Source organism: Protomyctophum bolini, assembly GCF_963924005.1.
Source record: "Protomyctophum bolini genome assembly, chromosome: 7".
Lineage (NCBI taxonomy): Eukaryota > Metazoa > Chordata > Actinopteri > Myctophiformes > Myctophidae > Protomyctophum > Protomyctophum bolini.
The window spans coordinates 41,316,512-41,327,292 of NC_137868.1; the positions used below are offsets into that span (position 1 = coordinate 41,316,512).

The 10,781-nt window shown below is 44.5% G+C and overlaps 1 protein-coding gene across 3 annotated transcripts in view; it reads left to right on the forward strand.

Moving 5' to 3' along the window:
* tax1bp1b (Tax1 (human T-cell leukemia virus type I) binding protein 1b) overlaps positions 1–8,224 on the forward strand; it is a 46,525-nt gene extending 38,301 nt beyond the window's left edge. For 2 of the 3 annotated variants that reach the window (XM_080769108.1, XM_080769109.1), the window contains exons 15-18: positions 1,382–1,604; positions 2,558–2,727; positions 5,104–5,192; positions 6,367–8,224. In XM_080769108.1, coding sequence (XP_080625234.1) covers positions 1,382–1,604; positions 2,558–2,727; positions 5,104–5,192; positions 6,367–6,565 — 681 coding nt within the window. In that variant the 3' untranslated portion in view covers positions 6,566–8,224. The remainder of the gene's footprint in view (positions 1–1,381; positions 1,605–2,557; positions 2,728–5,103; positions 5,193–6,366) is intronic. The other variant, XR_013964439.1, reaches the window with a different exon arrangement.
* The last annotated feature ends 2,557 nt before the right edge of the window (positions 8,225–10,781 follow it).

A 10,781-nucleotide genomic window follows, 5' to 3' on the forward strand; every position in this document is an offset into this window, starting at 1 on the left:
AACTGTTTGTGAGACCGAGAGAGTGGAGCCGAGAATCCACAGCTTCCCCTCCGCTCGCTGTGTGACTGTGTTCTCTGCATGGATTCAAGTTGGATTCCATAGCATAGAGAGTCCAACATGCCTTTCTCTTGGCAGGGGTCTACTACAGGGGGCTGTCGCGTATTTGAAGCTCGTTCATTTTTATTGATAACTATAGCACCTTATCGATCAGGCCCCGGGTTCTTATCGAGCATTTTCTATTATTTTGTGGAAAGGCTGGCGACGACAAATTCTGAACAGAACCACTGCCTTTTACTAGGCTTTCAAATGCAGTACTTGTCTGACGGACGGAAGGCAATTGACTTTCTTTACTTTTGGAAAACAATATTGTAGAAACTGTTAACTGGTTAATGTGTGTACCATCACTTTAAAAGGGTAATTTTGCTGGCAGGTATCAATACGCTTTTAGACCGACATGTTCGTGCCAGCATGGGTGATTAGATTTATTGCTTGATTGCCTCTTGTCTTGATTGTTTAAACATGACGTCCTGTGCCGCTATTCTCGATAACAGGCTTGATAAGCCCAAAGCTTATTGATAACGGGTACTCAATAAGCTTGTTATCGGGCCTTTCGGGTATCTGGTTTCAAGCTCCGTCCTTACTCATAGGAACGCTTTTTTTTACCACTTGAACCCTAGCATCCATACTCTGAGGGAGTAGGAACCCCCAACACCTAAGTATTGGGGGTTTAAGTGGTTACATGTAACTGTCTGAAAATACACATGAACATGAATCCAACAAAAAGCTACACAATGACAGTGCTGTTAAACAAGTCTATGAAGATATCTGTGAAAAAGTCTAATATGCAACACAACTTTATACAATATGTAGTGGGGGTCCCTGCTTCGTCTCTCTCTCAGCTAAGAGGTCTATATAGTGGGGGTCCCTGCTTCGTCTCACTCTCTCAGCTAAGAGGTCTTTGGCCTGAAAATAACATTTTGACTCTGAAGTCATTGAAGGCTCTCAACTAAAGGATGATATATATTTAGTTGCATGTCGAAGTCATGCGCCAAAAACAGCCAATCTCCAAGCTCCCCGTGAGCTTGCACAGTGGCTATTTTCAGTGCGGCACACACGATGCACAACGGTGTGTGAATGTGGGTGAATGTAATGCACAATCTATGTAAAGCGCCTTGGATAAAGGCGCTATATAAATGCACCATTTACCAACTGTTGCTGCTGTGTTTGCACATTGTCGTATTTCTCCCAATAGATATGATAGTTTTCTGCCGCTGGTCATATAATAGTTTCAAACTGGCTTTGGGTGTGTGTGTGTGTGTAATCTGTGGGAAATACGTGTCTCTGATGTCGTCGTCGTCTCTCTCTCTCTCTCTCCCGTCAGGACGTGTCGAAGACCGGCGGCAACAAGAAGGAGCCGTCTCGCGGCGAGAAGCTGACCGTGACGGAGTGCAGCAGCCAGAGCAGCAGTGTCCCGGTGTTCCTGCAGTACCCTCTGCCCTACAGCCAGGACGCCCCCAGCCCTCTGCTGGTCTCCACCCAGAGCCCCCCCGGACACCAGCTGCACTACGGGAACCCCTACGCCGGCTCACAGTCACACGCTAAAGGTCAGTCAGGCTGACCAGAACACCCCCCCCCCACACACACACACTGGCTGACCCACCTCTGTGAAAGTAATGCACGCTCACACAGCCAGTGGGGGGGGGGGAGAGTACTCGCATCTATCTTTTACGTTCAGACCTGGTGGAAGATTCATCAAATGCCTTCCAACTTCAGGGGTTGGAGACTTTGAAGATGGAGAGGGCCACTATAGTTCCATACTCACTCCAGAGGGCCACTATAGTTCCACACACACTCCAGAGGGCCACTATAGCTCCACACTCACTCCAGAGGGCCACTATAGTTCCACACACACTCCAGAGGGCCACTATAGTTCCACACACACTCCAGAGGGCCACTATAGTTCCACACACACTCCAGAGGGCCACTATAGTTCCATACTCACTCCAGAGGGCCACTATAGTTCCACACACACTCCAGAGAGCCACTATAGTTCCACACTCACTCCAGAGGGCCACTATAGTTCCACACACACTCCAGAGGGCCACTATAGTTCCACACTCACTCCAGAGGGCCACTATAGCTCCACACTCACTCCAGAGGGCCACTATAGTTCCACACACACTCCAGAGGGCCACTATAGTTCCATACTCACTCCAGAGGGCCACTATAGTTCCACACACACTCCAGAGGGCCACTATAGTTCCACACTCACTCCAGAGGGCCACTATAGTTCCACACACACTCCAGAGGGCCAGTGCTAGACTTCCAAGTAGGACGGTGTGTGACCGAGAAATACATTCTCCGCAGCTGGAAGAAATTAATTGATTTCAAACCGAAAGACCGCGGTACATTAGGGCGTATTGAACCGTGTATGCCGTACCGAATGGTTCGGTTTCAAACCGTAAACCGCTGCACCCCTAGTACTAATAGAGTTCATTAGAAATGTCTGTTTGGACGTCGCGTACCGTAACGCGTCGTGCGACTCCTCTCTCGGCAGACGAGGAGCTGGACGAGCCGTTCTCTGACGAGCAGCTGCTGCGCCTGCCCCCCGTGGGCCCCCCCTCCTGGGACAGCAACGTGGTGTGCATCCAGCCCGCCCGGAACCTCAGCCGGCCCGACGCGCCGCTCGACGACACGGAGCAGGAGCAGCACAACAACAACAACAATGTAATGATGTCCACCGTGATATAATGAAGAATATATCACGCTTTATTCCCTGTAGTAGCATCTTTCATAGATGGTATATATATATATATATATATATATATATATATATATCAGTGGTTTTCAACCAGTGGTCCTTGAGGCGGTTCCAGGTGGTCCCCAGCTAAATGACGGGAGAGTTACGTTTCATTTTACGCTCTCAAGGGTTAAATTATTGCTAAACATCTGCATTACTTAATTTACCAGAAGTCTACACAATTAGAGAATATATAGAAGACGACAGGGTTGAAAACCACTGGTGCACATTAGGGCATTGAGCGACTAGTAAATCCACTAGTCCACCTTGTTGGTACTAGTTGATAAGAAATATATATATATATATATATTAGGCCTCAGGATCAGGTAGATTATAGTTATAGTCACCAATGTACACCGTTTTTAAATGTACAAATATATTTATTTCCGACTAGTCGACTAGTAAACTAGGCAACTAGTCAACTAGTAAACATGACTAGAAGTGAATGCCCTAGTGCACATCCCTATGTTTTGGGGGGGGTTGTTCTCAGGGGTAGCGCCTGGAGACGTTGCTTGGATGTCTCTACTCTACCACAGCGTTACTTTATCCAGACCATTCACCCTTTGTTTTTGCACTCTCCCACACTTAAATTATTAATTTGACACTCCGTGTTGGGGAACTCGGTAACGGGTGGAAGGTCCAAACGCAGCCACAGCAGCAGCTTGGCACCTCCTCATGCTCGTCAACCAACCCAGCCACATGTTGCTGTGGGATGGCATCCCATTCCTCAACCACGCAGGTTGACGTGGTTCTGTTGGTCACTCAGTCTAGCACGTACAGCACGCCCCAAGTGCTGTACGTGTTCCAATTTGGGTTGAGGTCTCTGGACTCACGGCAGGCCCATTCCATCCTATCTCCCCCCCTCAAATTCTGGAGGTGCTCTGTGATGATCCTGGCTCTGTGTGAATAGTTTTCACTTAGTTTTAGTCCCATTTTAGTCACCTGGAATGTGTTGGTTTAGTTTTAGTCGACTACATGTCATGAGATTTTAGTCGACTAAATCTACAGGTTATTTAGTCGACTAAAATGTATTTTGGCGGGCCTTGATGCCGTCGTAATGACTATTCTTACACTTGCTGAAAATAGCCGATGTTGTAGATCAGCTATTTTCAACATGCAACCAGGTGTAAAATTACTCGTACTGGATCTCTTGTATATTAGTCCCTTTGGTCTAGTTTCTATTTCTTGACGAAATTGTCGATATATTTAGTCTTAGTTTTAGTCGTCATAGCTTAGTTTTCATTTAGTTTCTATTTGGTTTTCGTCAGTGAAAAAAGGTACTCGACGGACATTTTTCGTCATGGTTTTAGTCGACGAAAACAGCACTGCTTCAATCAGTTCTGTCCTGTGACAGAGATACTGCCCCATACCATACCAAGCTGCTGTGGCTGCGTATGGATCTTCCAGATGCTACAGAGTTCCCCAACACCGAGTGTAAAAATGGCCAATAAATAAATATGTGTTGTTTTTTTTTACTGTGGGAGAGTGCAATCATCCAATCCACTAAGCAACTCAAAGCAAGGGTTGAATACCAACCTTTTGGCAAATGTTTTGGAGGCTCTACCCACACATTTAGCTGTGTTGCTCATTCCATGAATGCCCGATCCTTAATGCTAGCTATACCTCGTTGTATAGTATAATTAGGTGACTAATCAACGATAAAAACGATCTAAAATACAGCACCAATTGGTATTATTAACCCATTTTGGGTGGAAACCCCTTTTGGTGTTTTAAAGCATTGTTATACTTTAGCTATTGAAAAATAGCAGATCTACAAACTTGTAGGTCTGCTTTTTTTTGAAAAATCGTGAAAATGTGCCTCCAATCTTTGAATATATATTATTTCAGAGTCTCCGTTTTTAACTCAAATCTTTGCTTCTGGGGGGGGGGTCTCTGGAACAACATAATAACAACAACATACACTGATATAGAAACATGAGGTTTTTCAGAAAAAAAAATGTTTTAATTTTTTTTTTTTTAATTTCGATGTCTTGCCTAAATTGATTAAAGGAGCGAAATAACGGACCAAAGTTAAGTTTCCGAGTGCTTTGTGCTGAGTTTACAGTACATGTACAGTATATAAATTTGCACATTACATTTGCACAAGTTTTTCAGAGGATTTAAACCACCATGGCTCGTGTGGACAGTCATGGACTTTAATTTATGTTGTAAAGGAAAAACGTTGAACCTGAATAGATGGGAACGGACCTCCCACTCTTGCCGTCAGGTAAAATAATCTCTGTAAGATGTAGATATGCAGTTTTTATAATCTTTTTTTCTTCTATCATATTCCGACTTCTTAGGGCAACGCCAATGAGCAGCCCGCAGCGACTGAACCCCACAGCCCCTTCATGAACGAAGGGGGACAAACTGCCTTCTGCTTTGACTCCAGGTACGTTTAACCTCTTCTGGGTCCCAGGCCAGCCTGCCTGGCCCCAGGGTTGATTTTGACAGCCAATTTTAGTTTTAGTCTCTTGAATAGTTTTCATTTAGTTTTAGAGTCACAGTTTTAGTCCACTAAATATAAGATTTTAGTCGACTAAATCTACAGTTGATTTAGTCGACAAAAATGTATTTCGGTAATTACTGATTTTACACTTGCTGAAAATGGCTTGCTGAAAATAGCCGATCTACAAACTCGCGTCAGCGCAACACGTGAGCTTATTTTCAGCATGCAACCAAGTGTAAAATGACTCATACTGGATCTCTTCTCCACTAGTCCCTTCCTAACATTTCAGTCTAGTTTGTATTTGTTAACGAAATTATCAATACATTTAGTTTTAGTCATGATAGCTTAGTTTTCATTAAAGTTTCCGTCGGTGGGAAAAAAAAAGGTAGTCGACGAGCATTCTTTTGTCGTATCAACGACGAAATCAACACTGTGTGGCCCACACCTGTGCATTGTTTCCATGTGTTATGCGCTGTAACACACAGCCGCGCCCCGCTCTGTGTCCTGATGTTGATGTTAGTGCTAGTAGCAGCCCAGCGGACCACCCACGCAGACCACCACACAGATGCTCTTTATTAGCCCAGCGTGCCTTGCCTTGTACAACATCATCACTCCACTCGCTTATTATTAACCCGCTCCAACCGGGAAAAAAGCATCTGTGGGACGTTTAGCCGTATATACTTTGGGCTATTCGAAGTGACGTGCTATGAGCTTGTAGATCTGCTTTTTTTTTTTTTTTTTTTTTTTTAATCCCTGGAACATTTTATGCAAGTCTTGATATATTTTCAAAGCAATCTTTCAATATATATTCTTTCACAGTGAACGTTTTTTTTTAAAAGCTCAAAATCCTTGCTTCTGGGCGTCCGGCAGGGTTATCGCCGGCCAAACGCATACATTTTTGGAGGTCCTTGACATGAACAAGTTTGAGCACCACTGATATAGAAACAGGTTTTTTCAGGTTTTATCTTCATGTTGAATATTTAGAAGACGATTGACGTCAGGTTTTAATCGGTTAACACAAGCTCTCTTTCATCTCTTTCTCCCCCTTTCCCCTGTCTCTGTTATCCAATGGATGTTCTCTCTCTTGTCCTGTCCTGTCTGGTTGTCCGGTGCGCAGCATGGACATGAAGCGCTGTCCGCTGTGCGGCGTCATCTTCCCGCCCAACTACGACCAGAGTAAGTTCGAGGAGCACGTGGAGAGCCACTGGAAGGTGTGCCCCATGTGCAGCGAGCAGTTCCCGCTGGACTGCGACCAGAAGATCTTCGAGAACCACGTGCTCACGCACTTTGACGGGAACGTGCTCAACTTTGATTAGAACTAAATTTGAAGTCCGCGGGTGTGTGTGTGTGGGGGGGGGGTTGGGGGGCAGCAATGAGCCTAACACGCCTCCCACCCTACCCTATACCCACTCAACACTGAGATAAAATCGCACTACTCTGCACCCCTTTTTCAGTATGTAAACAGTGTGACCGATAGCGACTGTTTTTATTGACGACTTTTCGCTTTGTGATTTCTAACTTAGAGGAAATTCTCCCAAAGGTGATGTGGCACTCCAAAAACAAAGAGGTTAAAAAGTTAAAAACAGTTAAGATGTTTTTAGTTTCGGCAAGCTGCAGTACTGTCGTACTGTGCCATATAAATTAGGTTTCAACGCGTGTCCAAGGGGCAAATGTGCATTAGCAAATCCAAATGTTGTTTTTATTGGGGGGGTGGTTTCAGTGATTTATTTGGTGCCGTCATTTCCCCAACTCTGGTCCCTCCCCGGGACCCCTTGGTACTGCTGGTTTCCTATTTCTACAGCCAGAATCTGGGCACCAGGAGAACGTAATGGGCTCTATACATGCGCGCCATTTTGGAAATAACTTGGGACCCTTTCCCTACTTTCTTCACAGGTGTTAAGGCTCTGTTCCACTCTGGTCAAACAAGAGTCGGGGTGCTGCTATTGTGCATGTTGGCTGGGCTCTCAAAATGTCCTTGTATGGCCCCGTACGGGTGTGTAACTCTGAGAGTTAATGGTGGGGTCCTTGAGATTTTAAAGTTTTAAAACCACTGTACACTAAATGGAACAGAGCCTTAATTACTATCATCTGTAACACCTGTGAAGGACGTAAGGAAGCCGCCTGGACGTAGGAAGAGTTATTCTGTGTGCATAGAGCCAATTAACATCAATGAGTAGCAGCCTGGACGTTTGGAATAGGGGTAAGACTGTTCTTTAGGCTCACCTTTAACTGGAGTCTTCTCAGATCTTTCTCTGATCCGTTTGAAACGTCACAAATCAGGGAAAGGCGCAGCGAGTGTCGTTTACCAATCTTCACCATTTTGAACCCTTCCAACCAAATGGGTCGGTCGTCATAAGTGCGATTTTCATATTTTGTCACACCACGACGGGACGGCATTGCGTGCCGAAAAAGGCATGCCTGTACAAGCTCACAACGCAGCAACGATGCGACGCGCTGTGAGCTCGTGGGTCAGCTATTTGCGCCGTGTACGGCAGAGCATATAAATTCGGCATGCCATTTCAGGTGTCCCATCACTTTTGGAATAACAAACGGCCGTGGTGCACTATATGCAGTCAGGGGTGAATGCTTGCTTCTGCAAATTACATCAAAAAACCCGGTTTTATCTATATATTGTAAAATCATTTATTTTAGGATAAGGTTATTAATGCCAGTGAATGTTGTGAAAAGTTTGACCTGATTTGTGTATTTAAAAAGAGATGTCTTTATGTTAGCGTTAGCTGGTTTCTTCTGTTTGTTTTTACCATGACCTTTAACCCCTGCGTCTGGCTAACAAAACACCTGTTGTATCATCAGCTAGTCATCGCTGCATGCCAGGCCTTGTGTTTAGATTATTTTTCTTTGGTTCTTATTTTACGAATAAATAAGTTATTTCTGTCATAGATGCTTTATTTGACTTCTGTTTTGTGAGTCTCATGTATCGAACATAAACTAAATAAAAGTCTGTTTCAAACCAAGTGGTTCTCCTAGCAGTATGTGACCTTTGGAATACGATTTGTCACAAACGTTACCCCAGTGAAATTTGTTCTCCGCATTTGACCCATCTCCAAGCCGCTGTGAGCTGTAGCCGTGCCTCGCTCGGGAATCATTTGATTAGTTGATTCGACCCCCCTTTAATGCGCAGTGCCAAGCAGGGAGGCATTTGGTCCCATTTTTACAGCTTTTGGTATGACCCGGTCGGGGATCGAACCCCTGACCTCCCAGTTTCAGTTACACTAGTCAGGGAATAGTAGTCAGGGAATATTATCAGTATTAACAGTCAAATCTGCATGGGAATACATTTCTTACCAAGAATTTTCTTCACCAATGTGTTTGTAAAGGTGTCGACTAACATATCCCACATTGGTTTATATTCAACCACCATTTTTTGACCGCTGCTGAAAGTTGGGGTACCATCAAGGTCCGTGTATTTTACGGTCATTTGAATTCTAATTTCGTATTTGACAAACGGTATTCAGAATACGGTTTGGTGTTCTGAAAACTGTTTGTCAAATATATAAATGGTAAATTAAAACATAGAATAGGCTATGGTTCGTTTTCTGAATACTTTTTAGAAATTGTTCATTAAAAACTTAAATAGGCTGTTGATGATCGCACCAGGCGATATATTTAATGTATCCTTTATTATAGTTATTTAAACATATTGGCGTGCTTTTAGAACACATTTTAACGCACTGATGTTATTATATGCCTTTATCTTCTGGATGATTGAACCTCAATGGAAACGGTGCCACTGATTAAACACGCGCATTAAATGGTTAAATGGGCCCTAAGAGATGCAGAAATTAACTAGAAAAAGTGCCCTTCTGGGCACAGGTCTCCACCAGGAGGATAGGAGAGTGTGTGATGTCTTTCATGTGGATTCCAAGGAATTAGGACGGTTTCCCAAAAGTTGCGTAACTGATCTGACAGTGCCTGTTCCTCTGCTGATGTGCATCACTTCAATGTCCACAACTTCAGTTATGATATTTAGCGTGGTGACTTCTCCTTGCACCAGCCATCCAAATACACTTTCCAGTATAGTCCTTCATTCAGTCTCTCCATTTATCCTGTGACGATTTTCCAATATTGGTCTCCGCCAATTAGGACTCCTAATTCCACTGCATCCATCCCTATGATGGCTACATCTGCTATGGGCATTCCCTTTGCTTCCAAGTCCCTCCTTATCTTTCCGTTTGACGCTTTATAGAAGAGCTCAACTTGGGTGTTTCCAATAAATGGACATCAATGCTTTGATTGTTCTTAATATTTCTCAAACGAGCCTTCACTTTCCTGCAGGTAATTCTCTGGGGTGTTTTGGAACCAAACACATACATATTCAACGTTTCTTTACCTATAACTGGCAGGTTAAGTGCTCTGGAAATATCCTCTTTAATGAAAGTGCGGGTGCTACTGCTACCCCCAGGCACCTGGCTACTTGGCTTTGCGTTGGTGCATCTATCCAAATGGTAGCTGTCTGCAGTAATACTGTACTATTGTTGTCAGAGTTGCTTGCTACACTAACTGCATCTGCAACACTGTGGTCAGCCTGTCTGTCGTTGCCGTCTATCATGCGCTGTATATTGGCTGGCTGTTTGATTGCAAACTGTTTTGTGGTGTCTGCGCCCGCACTGTTTACAGTGAATGCCATGCGTTCTACAATTACGCGCGACATGCCTTCCTACCAGACATACAAAACACCTGCCTTGTTTCCTCAGTGTTTCTTTTCTCTTCTTAGTTCAACAGTCAGTTCAGTAGCCTACAGTTCTTGGATTTGTGATTACCATTACAGAATATACATTTGAATCATCTCTGAAACTTTTAACATTTAACCATATAATGCGCATGTTTAATCAGTGGCACCGTTTCCATTGAGGTTCAATCATCCAGAAGATAAAGGCATATAATAACAGTGCGTTAAAATATATATATTTTATATAAAAGCACGCTAATATGTTTAAATAAATAAAGGATACTGTGATATGCGTGCGTGTGAACGCAGACTCATTGATGACGCCGCACAGGCGGGTGTGGTAAACGAATGGGGACATTGATTGCATGCATTGAATCAGGTGGCGACTATAGGACGCCAGTATAAAAGTGACACTTCGACGTTTGTGCGTCGTTGGAGCCCACGTCTTGGTACTCTGGGTACGGGAGGGGCCGTTCGCAAGTGTCAGTCTTGCCGACGGTGAAGACGGGTAGTGAGGGCCCGGGGGAGCTAGCTGTCATAAGTCATAGCAGGAGGGGAGACCACTACACCTGCGGTCTCCTAGTTAGACAGAGGGGTTTTAGAGAGTGTGCATGTGCTACTGCTCACTTTGCTCCTCCGCAGACCATACGATCTGCAAAGGACTGAACGTTAACTTGTCCACGTCACGACGACGACGTCCCGTCCGACACTCATCTCCCCGGGGACTCAGTTGGACGGCGTCACAAGCAAAGACCCCGGGGGAGGGTCCGCCACCACGGCGAGTTAAGTACCCAGAGAAAAGCATTGTATCGTGTATTGCCTGCACTAAATGGAACAGAGCC